The 21,922-nt window shown below is 27.8% G+C and overlaps 3 protein-coding genes across 3 annotated transcripts; all 3 read right to left on the bottom strand.

Moving 5' to 3' along the window:
- Positions 1-104: 104 nt before the first annotated feature.
- LOC124936553 (FACT complex subunit SPT16-like) lies at positions 105-5,085 on the bottom strand. Its single transcript, XM_047477058.1, has 3 exons — positions 4,928-5,085; positions 449-3,770; positions 105-308 (listed from the first exon to the last, which is right to left on the bottom strand). Exon 2 carries the CDS (start codon positions 3,716-3,718, stop codon positions 455-457), a length of 3,264 nt encoding a protein of 1,087 aa, XP_047333014.1. The 5' UTR covers positions 3,719-3,770; positions 4,928-5,085; the 3' UTR covers positions 105-308; positions 449-454.
- A 7,476-nt stretch (positions 5,086-12,561) lies between these two features.
- On the bottom strand, positions 12,562-13,734 carry LOC124935532 (F-box/kelch-repeat protein At3g23880-like). Its single transcript, XM_047475962.1, has one exon. It carries the CDS (start codon positions 13,732-13,734, stop codon positions 12,562-12,564), a length of 1,173 nt encoding a protein of 390 aa, XP_047331918.1.
- Positions 13,735-19,369: 5,635 nt separating this feature from the next.
- Positions 19,370-20,287, bottom strand: LOC124935531 (F-box/kelch-repeat protein At3g23880-like). Its single transcript, XM_047475961.1, has one exon. The coding sequence runs from the start codon at positions 20,285-20,287 to the stop codon at positions 19,370-19,372; it is 918 nt and encodes a 305-aa protein (XP_047331917.1).
- Positions 20,288-21,922: the final 1,635 nt, after the last annotated feature.

Here is a 21,922-nt window from a genome sequence, read left to right as displayed (position 1 = left end):
CCTTATATATCAAATAAGCAAATATAAAACATACATCAAGAACAAAACATAACCCAAAAAGATTTTTGTTTTAGAAAATGCTCAAACAATAACAAAGTAATAAATTCACAAAATCAAAGTTATAATAATTTCTCCTATTAATAATAATATTCCAAAATAAACCTCCACAATTGCTAAAATGCTAAATAGTCTAAAAGATGAAAACAACACTACAACCATAGTTAGACAAAAACCAGATTTCATAATAATCTATAGATGATAATACATGTAGTGGCTTTTTTAATCTTTTAGCTGCAGCCTCCTCTTATCTGAAAATAATCCCAAATAAATCCACATCAGGTTCTAACAATTCATCCTAAAACTATCAAATATTCCATTTTCAAATAATCCTAATAACAACCAAGAACAAAGATTATACACTAATAATCAAGAGTAAGTAGTATAATACCTGTGCTTATCTGAATTTAGGTCTTTTCGCCATTCCGCCTCCGCTCCCTCCGCCTCGATGATGATTACTAGTATTACTCCTCCTGTCCGGAACCCTAGCTTTCCCAAACGAAGTCTTAATCTTCCTCCGTTTCCTCTCCTCTTCGCTATCCGACTCGGCTCCTTTCTCTCTATCGGCTTTACTCGCCTCCTTCTCCAACTCCTCCCACGTCTTACCCTTATCCTCCTCCGATCCCTCGTCGGAGTCTTCTTCCTCTTCCTCCTCGTCAGACTCCACCAACGATTCCTCACTATCATCCTCATCTTCAGATTCAGACTGATCAGATTGCCCATCCGAGGGTTCATATCCGTGGTCTGACTCCTGGGAGTTCTCAGAATCTGAATCTGAAGCCTCCATGTTCAGAAACTCCCACCCACCGTCCTCTATGAACTTCTCCGGGTCCTCGGTTATTGTCTTCAGAATCGGCCGCCAGTTCAGATTCAGCCTACTCTCGTAGTATTTCAAATCAGTCGTGTCCAGCCATTCCTTGATCCCGTCGAGGGAAGTTGAAGGGATTGAGTCAATGCGAAAAACGTCTCGTTTGAAATCCTTGAAGACGATCGTCATGTCAAAATTCTTCTGCCCGAGGCCAACTCTCTCCAGGTTAACGATCTCGATCTCATTCAAAGTGATGACTACAAACGGCGTCTCTATCAGCTCGACGAGACAGCTCGAGGTGGGGACCACGAAAGCCGAAGACTTGTGGGGGACACCGTTGAAACCGAGGTCTCTGAAAGGCTGGTCGAATTCCAAATCGAGACCTTTGAACTGGGGCTGTCCCCACAGCTCGTTTGTTCTGTTAACGAAGTTTTGGAAGTCGGTGTTGATTTTATTCTTCCGATCCCTCTCTCTTTGTTCTTCCTCAATCTCGTCTGGATCGTAAGCCGACCTCTTACTACTCCCGAGTGTCTGCACGACTTCTATCACTTCGACAAAGAACTGTACGTCTTTTGTCTTCTTGTTTCCAACCATTATGTGGTTGTGCAGATGGAAGTGAAGCAGAGTCACCATCTCCTTTTCCGCAGGCTGAAAAAATGCGTGTTTCACATTTACGTACATGATATCGACACGTTCATCCGATCTCGATGTCGAGTATCGAAACCCATTCGCATGCGCTTCAAGAGTCCCGCTCAGTTTCCTCCCCCGCCCTCCAAAAACAGGGCGGATCCATAGATCAGACAGCCTTATCGGTTTAAATTTGGCTCCGGCTAGCTGAAGCTTCTCCTGACTGACTAACGTCGCCCTCTCGGCTTTCTCGGATTCTCTAGAAGTCACCTGCCTGCGTAGAGTTTTAATCTGCTGCACCACGTCACTTAAATGCCTCGGATCCTTACATCGGAAATACGCCTCCCTAACGTAAATATTACTCTGGAATTTAATGGTGTTGGCGTCGTGTGGACTGAAAGGAGTTCCAGGGACGTTGAACATAATCCTGATGTAGCAGTTACGATGAGATTCCTGCTGGCTGGAAACACTCTTCACCATCGCGACATGAAACGGGACCATGCTTCCTTGAATCGGTAACAGAATCGCTTCATTCTTCTGGTCAATCTGAATCATGAAGTCCCTCGGAGGCGGTATATCGTTCACGTTCTTGTAAGAAACCAACTCGCCAGAAGGCCGGTCGGAGCCACGGCTATTACCTAAGCCCGACCCGGCTCCTGCCAGCCTCCTGGCAGTTTCCTCGTTCTTCTGACGCGCAAGTTCGGCTTGATGCTGCCTTCGTAATTCCTCTTTCGACATCTCATTATTAACCGACCTGAGAGTCGCCTTCGAAGGTAACGATGATTTGGAGGCGTTTACGTTTGTTTTGACTTTCGGCTGTTGTTCTTCTTCTTCGTCGTCTTCGTTGAACGAGTACGAGACGTCCTTGAGGGATTTCGAACACAACGAAGTCATCACCTGGGAACTGTCGCCAGCAACGACAACAGTGTCGGCTAGCAATAAGGAAAACTTCTTGGTCTTCGAATTCTTTGTTTCCGTTTCCAAGTTCTGTAAACCGAGGGAAACATTGAAAATCATCCCCGGCTTCAACACACGGTCGTTCTTCGCATTCAGACTAAGACCCGACTCACGAAACTCGAGGCCCATCCCGATTCCAGCTGATTTTGTCAAATTTGGTAAAAATTCAGGAGCATCTTTTTCCACTATGGAAATAGCGGCTTGGAAAGCTGCACTGGCCTTGTTCCCTGGTTTCAACGCAGCTATAGAAGCTTCTTGAGCCTTAAGGAGGACTTCGTAAGCTTTGATCTGCATAGCATTCGCATCAAACAGATAAGTTCTCGCCACATTCGAACAGTAGCTGTTGTAACGGGATCCAATGGCGCATATGATGACACTTGTGGAGTCATAGTAAAGATTGTCGTCGTTGCTCGAGGCGCTCGGTTTCAGATCGAATTCTCCTCCACTTTGAAAAATTGGAGGATAACAGATATCAATGTTTTCCGCCTTCAGCTTCACATTGATCTTCGAAGGCTCGAGTATGACTTTCTCTGTGTCGTCCATCAACGAAGAATGTGAAACCTTCTTCTCCTCATCGATAACCTTCTCAATCTTGGGAACTACAAAATGCTTCATAACTGATGACGTCAAGTAAGCAGCTTTCTTCACATTAGTAATCTCAACGCTGTCCTTAACTGCAAACAGATCGGAGAATCCATTCGATATATCATTCAGTTGAAAATTTGCACTGTTCAGTTTTTTCGTCCAAAGTTCCAACAAATTCCCTTCTGGCAACTCTCTCGCAATGTAACCAACAATAGGAGTATCTCGACCTTCTGATTTCGACAGAGCATGAACCGTGCTGAATATGGAATCCATTAATTTGGTTCCATCGTCGGTTTTGGACTTCACATGCATGATAACCTCGGCACCAACAGAATCCTTCGACGCCTTTTTAATGCCTTCAAGTAAAGAGGATTTCTTCTGGCTGCATAGGAAATGGATTTCCTTCTTCATGAATACCATAATAGTATCGGGGAATTCATAACCAAGCAACCAAATGTTGAGAGCAGACGATTTTAAGTATCGAAGGTCTTCAGATGGTGGAGGAGTTGCTATCGCAAGAACATCAGAATCACCCCATAGGTCACTCTTGTAGTCATTCCAGTGTTTATATAACATCTTTAACCGATTGCTAAAGCTTTCGAGATTAATAGCATAAGCACTAGCCCCAACTGCTGGCTTTCCATTTGTAGCTTTTGCATTACCATTATTTCTTTCTTCGGGCATTTCAGATCAACCAACTATAGATAATCGGATTTTGGGCAGCAGTTTCAACAATCTGGAAAGCATAAGCCATGAAAAATATCAATTAGCATCAGAAATAAAAGGAATTTTTAGAATCTAAGTTTTCTTAACAACTGAAAATGAGCCCAGCTTTGAATCGTTCAGTGAATATTAGAATTAAAAACAGATATAGAGACTCATTAATATCCATTGGAATGAGCCAAATATTGGAATTCTTAACCCCAAAGAGAAGTTACAGGAATTTGGAATCAAATTTTCTTAACAGATGAAAATGAGTCAAACTTTGAATCATAGGCAAGTATTACAATTAGAACATGCATAGAGACTCATCAAAATCCCATTGGAATGAGCCAAACTTTGGAATTCTTAACCCTAACAAAGAGAAGTTCAAAGAATTTGTATTCAAAATTTTCTTAACAGTTGAAAATGAGCCAAACTTTGAATCATCCACAAGTATTAGAATTAGAACATGTATAGAGACACATCAAAATCCCATTGTAATGAGCAAAACTTTGGAATTCTTAACCCTAACAAAGAGAAGTTGAAGGAATTTGTAATCAAAATTTTCTGAACAGTTCAAAATAAGCCAAACTTTGAATCATCAACAAATATTAGAATTAGAACATGTATAGAGACTCATTAAAACACCATTGGAATGAGCCAAACTTTGGAATTCTTAACCCTAACAAAGAGAAGTTCAAGGAATTTGTGTTCAAAATCTTCTTAACAGTTGAAAATAAGCCAAACTTTGAATCATCAGCAAATATTAGAATTAGAACATATACAGAAAATCGTTAAAATTCCATTGCATTTTGAATTCAAAGATACGAAACATACTTTATTCATATAAGAAATGATCTGCAACCGCAATTTCATACAAAACACAATTATTCACTAGACACATACGAGCATCTACAAACAATTTCATTCATGGAAGCTACTCCTTTCGTTAGAGAAGACTCTTAAGGTCAATGTAAAGGCATTTTTTGTGTATATTTCAGATTACACAGTAATTCTTCAAGAAGATGCGAGGTAGAGATTATTATGATAAAAATTGATAAATAGGTTCCTTACGCCTGTATTTTGCCTCAAATCGATCAAAACTAAGTTCCGTTTATAGCGAAGGATAAGAAGATCGAGAAGATAAAGGATGAAAAAGCATAGAAAATTAGCGATGATCGGAATCATTACCAGTTCAGTAGTTTCGAGGCCGCGTAATAGAGTTTCGATTCGTCAGAGAAGCGATCTTGTTGTAGATCCAATTTAGTGATCACCGTGAAGAGAAGATGAAAGGGCGAGAAATAGATTTATCACATCGAACATGAAACGGCCAAGGAGAGAGAAAGTTTCTAGGGTTTATCTTAGCCAGCAATTTGACGAATTAACCCTTCTATTTTGCGATAAATCACCAGTTACCCCTCTCTCGGGTCGGGATCGTCTCTTTCACAAGTTCCTTCGTCTCCTCTTCCATTATTTATGATACTGACACGTGGCAATATCTGCACCCTTTATTTTGATTATCTAACCTCTTGCTCTCCCCCATCTCTCTATATCTATTTTACAAATTTTTATAAATTTAAATATAAATATTTATATTTATATTTTTTGTTTTTTCATACAAATAATATTGCTTAATCTTTATTCGTTATGACATTAATTAAGACGATCCTTTAAAAATATATTAAATAGTAAAATAAAAGTTAGGATTTTGAAATATGTAAAATATAAAGTCAAAATTTATTTATGGTTGTTTGATCCAATAAACATTATAAATTGTCATTTATTTATTTTTCTAATATATTATTTCAAAAGAAATCACTGGCACCAAAATAATCATTATTTTTAATTACTTTGTAATTAGCCCAAAATGGTAACAAAGTCGTGTTTGTGTTTATAACAAAATAAAATATAATTTTCAATCATATTATAACTAGTATCAAATTAGTATGTAGCAAGATCGTAATTATACACTTGTATAACAAAATAAAATATTATATTAGGTTTTCATTTATTCTGAGTATAAATCAATACTAAATTTAATTATATTTTTAATTTTAAAAAAAAATCTAATAAAAAATTAATTATGATTTTTTTTAGATTATGTTCATTTGTTATATCTTTTTGAACATTAACAATTATTTTATTATATTTTTATTTATTTTGAAAGTATTCCAAGTATAAATCAGTATTAGATGTAATTATCTTTTTAATTTTAATAATTTTCTAATCTATATTAGTAAAAATTGAATTATGATTTTTTTTAGATTAAGTTTATTTGTTATATCTTTTTAAACATTAAAAATTATCTTATGAAAATAATTAGAAAATGTTATTTTTAATGTGCAAATAAAGTTCATAAAATTCATAAAAATTAAAATATTCTTCTTCTATTTGAAATCACATTATAATGGTGGGAACTAATTCCCTCCTAATACTAGAGTAAATAAAGTTTTAATTCTAATTACTTTATCATTATTAATATAAAATTCAGTTTCCTACACAAGATAAGTTTCTTATTATTTTATAAAATATTCATATCAATCACTAAATTTAAAAATTAAAACATAGAAGATTTGTAACCAAAATATAACTAGTGAAATATTAAAATTTATAAAAATATCTCTTTTATATTGTATATGATTCTGACACAATTATCAAGACCTTTTATTTATAATAAAAAGTATTAATAGTAAATTTATATCTCTTCCGTCTCCTCTCTTTCTTTTAACTTTAATTATTTTTACTTAATCAAATTCAATAAATTCTAACTATAGTATATATATATATATAATAATAATATTTTACTTTAAATTTTTTTTTATCTTTTTTAATATACAAATAATACATTTACATAGGGATAAAACAATTTCCACTTTTAAATTAACAACATGTTTGATATAATTTCTCAATTTTTGTTAGTCATAACAATAATTAGTATCATTCTTTTAAAAATATACACAATGGTTTAATGAAATATTCAAAATAAAAAATAGTTTGATCAAACAAATATTAAAAATTATGTATTCTTCAAATATATTATGTAAAAAAATCACATCATTAATATAATAATAATTTTTAATCATTTTGTAATTAGGTCAAATTAGTAATAAAATAATCTTAGTATACCTCGCCTAATAAGCTAGCAATGTTAATTATACTTTTTTTAATCTATAAATATTATTAGTATACTTTGCGGTAATACATGCAATTAATCATCTTTTTAGTTCTAAAATATGTAATCCTTTTAGTTCTAATAATCTTTCTAATCTATATTAGTGAAACTTGAATTATGATTTTTATTAAATTATATTTTTTTAAAAATGTGAATAATTTTACTAAGAAAATAATGAAGACATTATTTAAGATAGACAAAGTTCATAAAATTTAGAACATTTTTTTTTATATTTGAAATTTTATTATAATGGTGAACTAATTCTCTTCTACTAATAGATAAAGTTTTAATTTTAATTTCTGATCATTATTAATGTTACACCAGCCTAATTTCTTAGGCCCGGTTTGGATTGATTTTTAAAAAATTATAGGGAGAAAAAATAATTGTTGATAATGATTTTGAGGAGGTGGTGATTATTTTTTGTAAAAAATTTTTAAAGGTATTGATAAATAAAAATAAAAATAAAAATAATATTTTAAAATAAATGGTATTTTAGTATTTTGATTAATAAAATGAGTGATATGATTATTGAAAAGTGATGGAATTGAAAATTTGATTTTGATTGCCTAGTTTTTAGGCTTCGGTGTATTGGTTCGATTTCAAAACGCTCAAATTTTGAACTTGAAAAGTTTGGATGATTTTTTTAATTTACTTACCAATTATATATTTTTTTTAAATATTTTATTAGAGTGTTAATTTATAAAATGTTATTTTAAAATATATTTTAATTTTATATATATTAATAAATTTAAAAATATTTATTTGTTCAAATTCAATTTTTAAATTGATTATATATATATATAGTGAGATATATATTTTTTTAATTATTAAATTTTAATATCTAACAAAATAAATAATACAATATTATATATATTTGAGAAGAGAGAGGGAATTCAAGAAGAAAATTAGAACACAGCAAATTATTTATTAAACGGTAATGATTTTACCACGTGTAAGATTTACAGAAGATGGGGAGGAAGATAAAAAGGACCAGTGAAGTAGACGATCCGACCCCCTCTCCCGTATCAACCTTTCATTTTGGCTCGCTCGCGCTCGCGCTCCTTTTTTTCGATAAAATTTCGGTTTGATTTTAAAAACTTTATTATTTAAAAAATAAATAAAAAAAATAGTTGGGAGGTAAAGACATTTTATTTTGTTTGTAATTTTTCTTTTTAATTTCAAATTTTAATACAACTCACTAACACATTTTAAATTTCAATTTAATTCTTAAAATTATAGAATCTTACAAAAATAAAATAAAATTATTGAATTCAATTTTAAATAAACTCTTAAACTAGTTAAAATATATGATATTAAACTTTTAAGATTTATAATTATATTTACCAATTTTAATTATACTTTAATAAAATTTTGTTTGGTATAAAATTTTAAAAAATAGGTTTTAAAAAGAAAAAATCTTAATATAAATAAAAAATAATTTATAATAAAAAGATAAATGAATTTTAATATCATTGATTGATAAATGTACTAGAAGGTAAATAAAAAGATTTTAGTTTATTTCATAGTTTAAATTGACTAAATAAGAATACATATATTGAAACATGAGAAAGAAAGGAGTAAATAATGTTTGATTAATTCTTATACAACTAATTAATTAATATTTTTTATTTAAATTTTAAGTCAGTTTTTAAAATTCTTCTTCTCAAGTATATATAGTATTTTAATTTGTTTTTTATGATAATAAATAAGTCTTAAATAAATCTTAAACTGTGTTTCTAATTTAAATATTTTTTTATTAATTTTATTTTTATGAATTTAAATTTTGGATTTTTCTAAAGTTGAGTTTTTTTTGTTTATTATTTGAAATACTGTGTAGATCCTTAACTTATTTTTCAAAACTATATCTTATATAATCAAAATATTTTATTATAATTACTTATAGGAAGTAATTGGGATGTTACATGATAGGAAAAAGAATTGATGGAGACTAACAATTTTTGTAACAAATGCATTTGAGGTTAAGAGTACTGCCACATGCTCCGAAAACGTAGCCATCTCTAGTGCAACTATCATTACAATTCCAATTATAAAAGAAACATGCGCCTTGAAAACTTTTGCTTGGAATTTTGCAAAATTTCGCCTCAACTAACCTTATTGATCCATTATCCTCCTCTGAAAAAATAACAAATTAAAATTTTCATTATGATATTTTCGATAGAGCCTTATTAGGAGAAATAATAAACTTACCTAGAATAAAAAAAACTAACAATAATACAAGACAAACCAATTTATTCATGTTAAATGATAATAATATATTAACTTCTTTTGCCTACCAAATGAGAAGAAGGCCTATTTAAAGTGAAAAGAGAATAGCAGATTTTTATAATCTAAATAGTTGTTATTATTAAAAGCTTATATTTAGATTCTCATCATCCAAAAATTGATTTTACATATTCATCTTTTACATATTTATAAAAAGAATGTTTAAAGGATAGACTTCCAATTTAAACATTAAGGTCCTTTTTGTTATAGCATTTGGTCAATGCTATTATCTCATTAAATTAAATTATTTAATAAAAAAATTCTATATTTTTAATAGATTTCAAAAGTTAAAAAACAAATTAATAAAATGGAAGTTTAGTCAATTTCTATATGTCAAAATTCATTTATAAACATTTTTTTTATAAAGTTTAGTTAATTTAATATTAGGTTAGGCTTGTACTATAATTAATTTGAATTCAACTATCATCAATGAGTAAAAAATGAAGACGGGTTAAACTATTTCAAAATACTAGAAAGATATTTAAAATTCAAAAAAACGTATTTTTCAGACGAAAATTTTAATTGCATACAATTTCTTACGATTATGTTGAGGACATTTGATGCTTAACTTGAAAGTAATATACTGACTATCCATTTAAAAAAAAAGATTTTACACATACGAATATAAAAGACTCACATTTTTGCCTTCTTTAATGTGAATAGGTCTAGGAACTCGTTTATGTTCAAGTAGTACATGTGTGCATTGTGCGACACCACCTATATATTTATATAATTACGTTTCAAGATTCGTCAATAAATAATGACAATCTGTCCATTTTACGAGTTATTTAACGTGAGATTTGAACATAAAAAAATCAAGGTTAACTCTTTCTTCCACTTAATTAACTCCCTTAACAATATGTGAGGGGATAATGAGAGGCGGCAAAGGAACATCTCATTTGAGAGAACTCTTTACATCGACGACCTTTAAATCGTCCTTATCGGTAGAACACCCCTCTCCTCCCCCATTAAAGACATTTTTATTAGAAAATCAAGAATATATTGATAGACTAAAATGAGATTGAAAGAGATTAGTAATAAGTAGAAGGTTGTATAAACATGTATTTCACGCGGCGACAAGATGAAAATATATTGACAAAATATCTTTAAATTAATTTTTTATAAATATTTCATCTCTCAATAAATATAAATATATATAAATATTTTCTTTTCTAATAATTATAAATCCTAAATCCCAGTTAGACTCTAAACTCCAAGAACTTAACATATTAAAATAATTTATTTATTTAATTTTCTTAATATATATATTATCTCCTAATTATAATTATATATATATATATATTATATTTCTTACATAATAAAAATAATTATATCTCTTATCCTGATTAAAAATATTTATCTCTTAATTTATTTTTTAATATAAAATAATTATATTAATGAGACAAACATATAAATTATATGATTATTGAAAAAATAATATAAAATATATTTATATATATAATATATTTATATAGAATTAATAAGAAAAAATCACATTAGTTATTTATTATATTAATCAACAAATTATCCTTACTCAACAAATATTATATATAAAAATAAAAATGAGAAAAAGATATGAATATATATAAAAATATAAATTATTAAAGAGAAAAGTTTTTTTTAGTTTTTAATTAGGAAAAATATGGTAAAAATATTATTTATATAAATATTTATATTTAAAATAAAATATGTAATATTATATAATTAGAAATAAATTGGAGAGATATTTTTTTTTAATAGAAATGATTAGGTTAGGGAATTTGGTAAGGGAATGACTTGGCATAATTTTATTAGCTGAAAAAATTAAATAATTATCTTTCAACCAAAGATGATGTCAAGTCATTCCCTCACCAAATTCCCTCACTCTATCACTCCTTTTTTTAAATAGGATAGAAAATATAATATTTTTATTATATATGAAATGTTATAGGTATATTTTATACAAAGAGATAAATTATTAATTTATTATTATAATTCTCATTTCATAAAAGAGAGTCTATAATATATATGAGAAATGATTGAGAGAGGGAACAAGGCTGTCAAAATCGAGAGTTTACGTAAAATCGTTTTCTAATTGTAAACTCGTAAAATCTAGAGTTTATATGAAATCGTAAGAGTTTAGTTTGAAAAATAATAGTTATATATTATTATTATTTATATATATAATTAAATATTTTATACTTATCCAATTTTTAAAAATTATATATTTTAATATAAAATTAATTAAAAAAATAATAATAAGTAAATAACACAATAAAAAAATTATACTTACAAAATTAATTATATTAATTAATTTATTTAAATAAATAATAACTTTATTTTTTATTTTTAAATATAAATTTATTTTTTTAAAGTAAAATCGTATATAATCGTAAAATCGAAATTATTTATAAACTCGTAAAATCGTAAAATCTTATTATCATAAATTTAAAATCGTAAGAGTTTACATATTTAAGAGTTTACTTAAAATCAGACTCGTTAGCATAATGTGAAATCGTAAAATCGTAAGATTTTAAGAGTTAACTAGAGAGTTTGACAGCCTTGAGAGGGAATGATGTGGTACAATTTGATTAGCAAAAAAAATAACAAAATTTTCTCACATTTTATCCTTTTTTCAAATCAGTAATGCAGTGACACATCATTCTCTCCCTCAAATTACCTCCCTTTATTATTTTTTAATACTTTTATAAAAATATATATAATATTAAAATTTATAAATATTTATGATAAGAAATAAAATATATTTATATAAAATTAACGATAAATAAATATATATATATATATATATATAATTAGAGAGAAAATAAAATAAATTAGAAAATAAAATTTAGTTATTATTATAAATATATATATATATATATAATATATTTTTAATACTTTTTATAAAAAATATATAATATTAAAATTTATAAATATTTATGATAAGAAATAATATATATATATATATATATAATTAGAGAGAAAATAAAATAAATTAGAAAATAAAATTTAGTTATTATTATTAGCTGAAATATAGTTATTATCAGCGCTTAACAAGATAAATCTATGGCTGAAGAATCAACTAATGAATATATGAATAGAGTTTATTTAATAGACTCTTGTCAACTATGAGATTTCTTATTTAGTACCTACCCTAAACCCTTCAAAGATGAAATAGTTTATGGTTGTTTTATGATGCTGTTTCTAATATACACATGATTAAGTTACTTTTCATAGAATATTTTCATTCAAGGAATATTTTCATAGAATACCTTTCATTTAAACTTGGAAGCAAAAAAGAGTCATCTAAACTAACGTTGGAAGCAAAAAAAAAGTCAAAATAAAATACTTTTATCATTTCACCATCGATCGCCTCTCTATGTTGTATCATTCAGGAATCAGGATAAGGCGAGACTAGACTCTCAATATAAGTGTACACTTTATATTGGTATTCTGGAAGGCAACCTCTAATGTTGGTAGGCCTAAATGTATGATTGTCCATATTATACAACACCAAACGCTGCTTTCCTAACATCAAAAGGACTTCAGTTTTCGTAAAAGAAATACACAAGGGTACATCATACAAGTAACCCTGGTGTCGAATACAATACTGTATTGAAAACAACTTAGACCAAGACTCTACTTTTCCATACTCATTCATCACCCATACTTCGGCTTGTTCATAAAAATAGTCACGTAGAATACAGAGGAGGCTGTCACCTAAAACTCCTAGATATGATTCCGTAGCATCCTTCTCATAGCAGGGTTGCGAGATTTCCGAATATGTTTCCTTTGACAAATCGAAAGAGACTATAGGATTGTCACTATTCCAATAATTGTGGAACAAAGCTTCCCACTCATTTTCCCCAGTTGGAGCCCAATGAAGTGATCCACTCACAAAGGTGCACTTAGTATCCATGGGAAAGCCTTTAGGGAAAATTCCAATCTTCCTCCACGAATCTCTCTTTAACCCATAAATATTTACTTCAGTAGATTTAATGCGAATCACCTTGTAATCAGAACTAGCCTCGTCATAGCCAAACCCATATACAATGTCTCGACCTAAACGCTCTTTTAAGCCTAAGCCACAATCGGGCAGTCTCTTTGATTTCCTAATAGACGGGTTCCATAAAAATACAGAACCTTCTTCTTCTGAAGCTATACAAACCAATCCATTCACAGAACCAACTATCAAAACAGAGTCTGGCCAGTGCTTCAATGGATAATAGTGGTCATGTGTACTAGGATAACATTCTTCATGTAAAACAGATGGGAGAGAACATGATTTCACCTCTAAACGAAGATGGGAGCTCATAATAAGTCTATGGTGTGCATAACCCTTGTCTTGGGTGGAAGCTCTCAGATGATTCTGGACGAATATGGGATCGGATATCAAAGCGAGCCAGGATCTGCATACGCACCTAAATTTGACGAGGGTTTTGACGGGAAGTTTGATTAGGATTTTTGTGATAATTTCTATTGGCAGGTAGTAGGGAAGGACATAGACGGAATCGGTGGTCTTGCGACGCTTTCTATTGGTAGGAACTCTCTTCATCTTCATCATCGCGATACAACAGAAGAGAAGAGGTTTCTTCTCTTCTTTAGCTAGCTAGATGCTTTAATATATATATATATATATAAATAGGCTTTTATATATGTTTTTTAAAATAATTAATTTAAATAAACTCAATACTGACCGTTTCTAACGATGCAATTATTGTTTTACACGAGAAAATAAATTTTTTTCTTTATTTTTCTAGGTCAAAAACCAAAATTTCTATTTTATTTAATTTAATTATTTAAAAAATTTCAAAGAAAAATATATATTAATTCATTAATTAAAATATCAAAATATATTTATTTTAATTTTATTAAATTTAAAATATTTTTTTTTAATAATTATCTTAAATAAATCTAAAATATATCATATTAATTAGTATATATTCTTATTATTACATTATTTTATATTTAAACTATTATTTTAATAAATTAACTAAATAATTTTAAAATTAATCAAAATGATTTAGCACATAATAGATTAGTTCTTAATATATTTAAATTTTAATATTTTTTTTAAATAATTTAAATGTCACCCGGAGGACGAATATATATATATATATATGACACTTAAAATATAAACACCTCTTCACTGTTCTACGTCATCACAGTTAATTTAATTTTTTTAATCTATATTAATTATTTTTCTCACCTAAAATATATATATATATATATATATATTTCTCTTTTTTATAGATATTTATAATAAAATAATAATTCTCAAATTCTATCGTATAATAATTATTAATTTATCTCTATTTTTAAAATTATTAATTTCTTTTTTTAATTAATATTTTTATTTTATCTCTCATTTATCCCGTTTTCAAATGGGAGGTGCTTTTTCCCACCCTCTATTATTTTCACCTGATCTCACTCCTTAATCACCTCCAAAATTACTTATTTATCCTATCACTTTTATATATTTACATTTTTTATTTTATTTATTTTATTTTATTTAATTATTAAGTTTTTTTATCATTAAATATAATTAATTAATTGATTTTTAATATGTTTTTTTCTACTTTATTTATTTAATTAAAATACAAATTATTATTTTTTTATATTATAATTATTTAAAATATATTAAATATTGAAATGTGTCCTAATTTAATAAAATATAAATATTTAATATTTTATTATATTAAATATATATATTTTAAAATACTTATAAAAATATAAAAATAATAGTTAAATGGATTTTTTTTATAAATAAAATTATTTATTAAATAAATAAGATAAAGTCTTTAATATATTATATATTAATAATTAGTCAAATTAAATATAATATTTTACTTAATAATATATAATTTTATTTAAATTTGATTTTGTTAATTCAGAGCGATCCTAGAGCCTAAATAAGGTAACCTATTATTAAAAATATTATATTTGATTAATTATTAATATATAATATTATTAAGTAAAATATTATGACTAATTATTAATATATAATATTTTAAAGACTTTATATTATTATAGATAATTTTATTTATAAAAAAATTGTATCATTATAAGTATTTTAATATATATATATAATTAATATAATAAAATATTAAATATTTATATTTTATTAAATTACGACACATTTATTTTAAACAATTATAATATAAAAATAAAAATATTTTGTATTTTTAATTAAATAAATAAAGTAGAAAAAAACATATTATAAAATAATTAATTAATTATATTTAATATAAAAAACTTAATAATAAAATAAAATAAGTAAAATAAATTAAATAAAAAAGATAAATATATAAAAGTGATAGAGATAAATAAATAATTTTGCAGGTGAATGAGGAGTGAAATCGGGTGGAAATAACATAATGGTGGAAAAAGCAATTTCATTTCAAATTGGCTTATATTCAGTTATTATTAATGGCTTTACAAAGATAAATTTGTTTAGTGATTTATAAAAAAACATTATATATATATATATATATTATTTAGTATTATTATATATATATTAGTGACGAGATAATAAATATTTAATATAATTAAATTTATTTTTTATATAAATATATGATGAAAGTATATATATATATATATATATATATATATATATATATATATTTAGGGCTTTTACTTGAGCCACCGAAGTTATTATCTTCGACTTAGTCAATCTAGGTCTAGAATAAATGAATAAATGGTCTCTTAAGTGGTCTAAGCATGTTAAAATTGTAAAAGTCATGAACATTTAACCATTAAATGAGGGGGACGGGTAATTCACAAATTTATTGACAAGAATTTATTTTTATTAGATCATTACCAATTTCTCCAAACCATCACACCCTATAAACAAATGATTATTGAAATTAAATATCTTATGACAATATCTCTGGTTGAAATCACTCTAAAATCTCTCCGGATAAAATCAAATATGAGTGAAGGCGGAGTCAAAAATTTGAAATACACGTTAACTAAAATATTATAACTCGATCGATAAAGGCTTAAGTAGAAAATTGAATTCGTCACATTAACACTAAAATATTAAATTAGTCCAAACATTGGTTCTCTCGAATATTCATAATTATCTTCCAATATACAACATATTTTAATCCTTATTCTTTTATATAGCCATCTAAATACATATAATTTTTCATGAAACTAACCAACTATGTCACGTAAGATCACAATATTTATAAACCATATCTAGTTCTATTAAAGAAACAAAACATATAATAAAAGTAAAGATTCAAAAAAGTTTTAGGAAACATGAAAACTCACCTAGATTGATTTTCCCAAAGGCTAAGATGAGAATATCAAGAGTTTTTTTTATAATTTGAGTGAGGTTTAAGATGGGTGCAGAGTGTTGTACCGGATCTACAATCCTAAGGGGGACATTGATTATATGGTTGTTCTATTAGAGGTTTATCACATTTTGGGAAGTTGGTCACCCTCAGTACAACACATGTTATCTAATAAGTAGATTTGTCTTTGTCATTGTGTGGTACGATGTGGAGAAACCGTTAAAAGTGTTAGATATATTGTCTTAAAATTAAAAAAATGTATATACATGATGTTACAATAAATTAAATAAACTAGAATATAAAAAAAAATGAAATCACTAGAATATAATGTTGATTCGATTACCCTTAAAACAGTTCTTTCGTTTTCCGTTTGTTGATTTTTTTTTTTATATTCCTTAAGATGAACAATTTTCATTTTTCGAAATGAACATCATCTCTTTCGCAACATCGCAACTCGTATTTCTGAAACATGAAAGACAAAAAAAATCGATGGCGCAAACTTTTAAATAGCTTAGCTGCACAAAGAAAATTGTTTTAAAATTTTTAGTAATCTTGTCTTGAATAACAGAAAATATATATAAATGTGATGTTACAAATAAATAAAATAAAATTAAATATACGAAGAACGAAATCACCGATTAAGATGTTGATTCGAGACATTGATTAATACGTTTCCCTTAAAACAATTTTATCGTATCCCGTTTGTGCTGGAGCTTATCGCAGATGGTTGTCTCTTAGGGTACAACGAATCAAACAATGATTATGCACTGAAATCACTACGCATCGAATTACTTGATCAATATACCTGAACTATCGAGCGAAAAACTCGAAGAACACTCACAAAGAAAGTTTTTGAATTCTAGAGTGAGAAAAAAATAAATAAAGAAGTAATGTGAAATGAATAAAAAAATAGGTATATATTGCTGAGAATTAAACACGATGTTCTAATTAAACATTAAATATTAATCAAACAACTAATATTCATAATTATCTTCCAATATACAACATATTTTAATCCTTATTCTTTTACATATAATTTTTCATGAAACTAACCAGCTATGTCATGTAAGATCACTAGATATATATCTAGTTCTATGAAAGAAACAAAGCATATAATAAGAGTAAGGATTCAAATAAGTTTTAGGAAACATAAAAACTCATCTAAATTGATTTTCACGAACGCTAAGATGAGAATATCAAAGAGTTTTTTTTTTTATAATTTGAGTGAGGTTTAAGATGGGGTGCAGAGTATTGAACCAGATCTACAATCCTAAAGAAGACATGGATTATAGGGTTGTTCGGTTAGAGGTCTATCCGAGAATGTTGGGTCCAATACAAATTTAAATTTGAATATTTATCTTTTCTTGTTGTTATTTGAGGTTCAAAATTGAATAAAAAGTTTTACTACATTAGGCTTCAATTTTGAATTATGGGCGATATTCTTCTTACTTTATAATTTTATTTTTCAATTAATTTATGATCATCTTTGTAGAAAAAATATCAATTTCTCTCTTTCTGAATTTACCTTTTTTTTTTATACCATTATATAGTTTTAAGTCGCTCAAATCATATTCAGGAGTGTGAATCTCAAAATAATACTTAATTTAAAAAATAAATATGTCTAAAACAAAATTTACACAAAGTTACGACATTTCGTAGACACCCTATTTTGAACCCCAAATAAATAAAATCAATATATTCGGTCAAGTATAATGTTAATGCAAGAATACTACTGTAGTAGAATATTTTAAATAAATAATTAATCCACAAAATGGCCTTTATCAGGCCAATTTCGGGTTGATTCAAATGTCAATTTTCAAATATACTCAAAATTGGGACGAACAGACACCTCCATGAGGACCGATTCGAAAAATTATGGTTCATCTTCACAAACTAGGACTATGCTAGTCGCAATCTAGCAGCATTCAGCCTTCTGCGTGATCAAAAGAAGAAAGATAACTTAGTATAAACCAAAAACATTATAAATAATAAAACATGTTAACTTTAAGTAGTTTAATGGTAGCAAAAACTATGAATGAATCAAGATAGATTTCCAGTGCAAGAAACAAATCAAACTTCAAGGCAAAGAATAGTACAAAAACAAACAATTAGTTTTGATGAACCTTTGTGAACTAGTTAGGCTGTTAAAATAGATAAAATGACCTCAATTTTTTTAATGTAAAATCTCATATGTTTTATCTGAGCCCATAGCCCTTGTAAATGTGGATATGAGATTTGATGAACCATTGTGAAGAAGTTATGCATAATGTCATGAGAGCCAATTTGAAAACACTTTTATTTGAATATTGATGTGAGGGTAATCATCAGTAATGCTGCAGCTGCAAATAAGTAAAATTTTGTCAAATAGCTGAAAATGCAGAACAGTGAAAACCAACCAAGCTAACAAGTTCTCCTATTTGTAAAAATGGAAAGCTCAAAGAATAGTACATTTGAATTTTTATGAATCTATGGCTGAAGAATCAACTAATGTCAACTATGAGATTTCTCTCATTTTCATCACAAAGATAGAAATGATTAATGGTTGTTTTATGATGCCGTTTCTAAGATACACATGATTAAGTTTCTTTTCATAGACTATTTTCATCCAAGGAATTCCCTACATAAATTATAATCACATTTTTCAAATTAACACTTAGAGCACCAAGATCAAAATGCAAGACAATTTGGGATATTTAGAAAGGAAAAAATCAGGATCAAATTTTATGCATAGAGTCTATGAAAACCTTGGAAGCATGATATTCTTATTTTTTTATAAGAAAATGTAGTCATTTAAACTTGGAAGCAAAAAAGAGTCATTTAAGCATGACATTTTTGATAGTAAATGATCAAAATAAAATAATTTTACCATTTCACCATCAATCGCCTCTCTATGTTGTATCATTCAGGATAAGGCGAGACTAGGCTCTCAATATAAATGTATGCTTTACGATAGTATTTTTGAAGACAATCTTGAATGTTGGTAGGCCTAACCGTATGATTGTCCATATTATACAACACCAAACGCGCTCCAAACAGCAAAAGGACTTCAGTTTTCCTAAAAGAAATACACAAGGGAACATGATGCAGGAAAACCTCTGGATGACTAGAATACCGTATTGAAAACAACTTAGACCAAGACTCTACTTTTCCATACTCCTTCATCACCCATACATCGGCTCGTTCATAACCAATGTGTTCATCACCAATGTTACATAGTAGACTGAGGCTGTCATATAAAACTCCTAGCTTTGATTCTAAAGCACCCTTACCATAGCAGGGTTGCGAGAATTCAGAATACGTTTCTTTTGACAAATCGAATGAGACTATAGAATTCCAAGTATTCCAATAATAGTCTAACTCATCTTCCCCAGTTGGAGCCCAATGAAGTGATCCACTCACAAAGGTGCACTGAGTATCCATGGGAAAGCCTTTAGGGAAAATTCCAATCTTCCTCCACGAATCACTCTTTAACCCATAAATATTTACTTCAGTAGATTTAATGCGAATCACCTTGTAATCAGAACTAGTCTCGTCATAGCCAAACCCATATACAATGTCTCGATCTAAACGCTCTTTTAAGCCTAAGCCACAATCGGGCAGTCTCTTTGATTTCCTAATAGACGGGTTCCATAAAAATACAGAACCTTCTTCTTCTGAAGCTATACAAACCAATCCATTCACAGAACCAACTATCAAAACAGAGTCTGGCCAGTGCTTCAATGGATAATAGTGGTCATGTGTACTAGGATAACATTCTTCATGTAAAACAGATGGGAGAGAACATGATTTCACCTCTAAACAATAAGCGGAGCTCATAATGAGTCTATGGTGTGCATAACCCTTGTCTTGGATGGAAGCTCCCAGATGATTCTCTACGAATATGGGATCGGATATCAAAGCGAGCCAGGATCTGCATACGCACCTAAATTTGACGAGGGTTTTGACGGGAAGTCTGATTAGGATTTTTGTAATAATTTCTGTTGGCAGGTAGGGAATGACATGGACGCTCTTGCGACGCATTCTCTTTCCATCCGCATTAGGATTACTCGTGATGTTCATCGTGATACAATAGAGGTTTTGGAAAAAGACAATGATGGTTTAATTTTGGGTTTTATCATTTATAGAATATTGTATATATTTTTTAAATAATTAAAATAGAGAGTATGAGATTAGATATGGGTGGTTAAAATGAAAAAAAAAATATATTACAAGTATATTAAAAATATTAATTTGTAAGGTATATCGAAAAAAAGAGAAAATATTATACCGTTACCGAAATTATTGATACAGTAAATGTATAAAATTTTCAAAATTTTGTTATATTGGGATATATCGAAATAATATTTATAAAATAATATATATATACATAATATTATAATAAAATAAATAAATTTGATATTAATTTAATTATAGAAATATAATTTTTAAAAATAATATCAAAATATAATATATATGCAAATATGAGATTGTAAAAAAATCAAAGGGATGATAACGGGTATCATATCCATCGGGTAGTGAAATACCTATCCCTGAACCCGATTTTTATTTTACTACTTGACCCCAATTTGTAGGTACTCGGATACCCCCATTACCCGATTAAAACGTGAAATTATATTTAGTATTTTTTAAATACTAAATATTAAAAATATATATTTTAATTAACACATTTAAACTTAAATAATTAAAAATTATTATAAATTAAATCTAATATCTTAACTAATATGTTATTACAAAATATAATTGACTAAAAAAATATTAATACATATTTTATCTTTACACAACTATTAATCATTTATACTACATAATATAAATTAATTCACACTGCAAAATATAATAAACTTAAAATAAATATAATATATTTAAGTAAACATAAATTTCAAAATATTCATCGTTTTCTCACACAAAAAAACACATTTTTCTTGAATAGTTTTGTAGAAGTTAAAGAAATGTCAACTCTCACTAATAAAACGAAGAAACTATGAAATAAATATCAAATATTAAGTTAATAAATAAGTATAAAATTATAAAAATTGAAGAACAGTCCTAACTTTATTAAGTAATAAATAACATTAAAACTAGTAATATCGAAATTTAAAAAACACAAATTAAAACATTATTTAATTGCATAGTTATGTTGTAGAGGTTGAACAATATAACCATCTTTTTATTATTGGTACCTGAAGTTAGAACAAAAACAAAATGCTAAAAGATAGAAGTTGAAATAAGGTTGAAAAAAGATAGAAAATAAAAAAATGAAGATTAAGATTAAGAATCACACTCGACTAATAAGAGAGAAACACTTATTATAATGATGTTAGCGTGATTTAAACATCTTGAATCACTGTATTACTTGAATTGAGAAATATAGATGTTAAGATCGAAGATGAAGATGCTGCATTAATTCTGTTGGTATCTGTACCAAACTCGTTTGAAAATTTTGTTCAATCATTC

Source organism: Impatiens glandulifera, chromosome 4, assembly GCF_907164915.1.
Source record: "Impatiens glandulifera chromosome 4, dImpGla2.1, whole genome shotgun sequence".
Lineage (NCBI taxonomy): Eukaryota > Viridiplantae > Streptophyta > Magnoliopsida > Ericales > Balsaminaceae > Impatiens > Impatiens glandulifera.
Note: the sequence above shows the minus strand (reverse complement) of the source record. Positions and strands in the feature narration are given on the sequence as shown.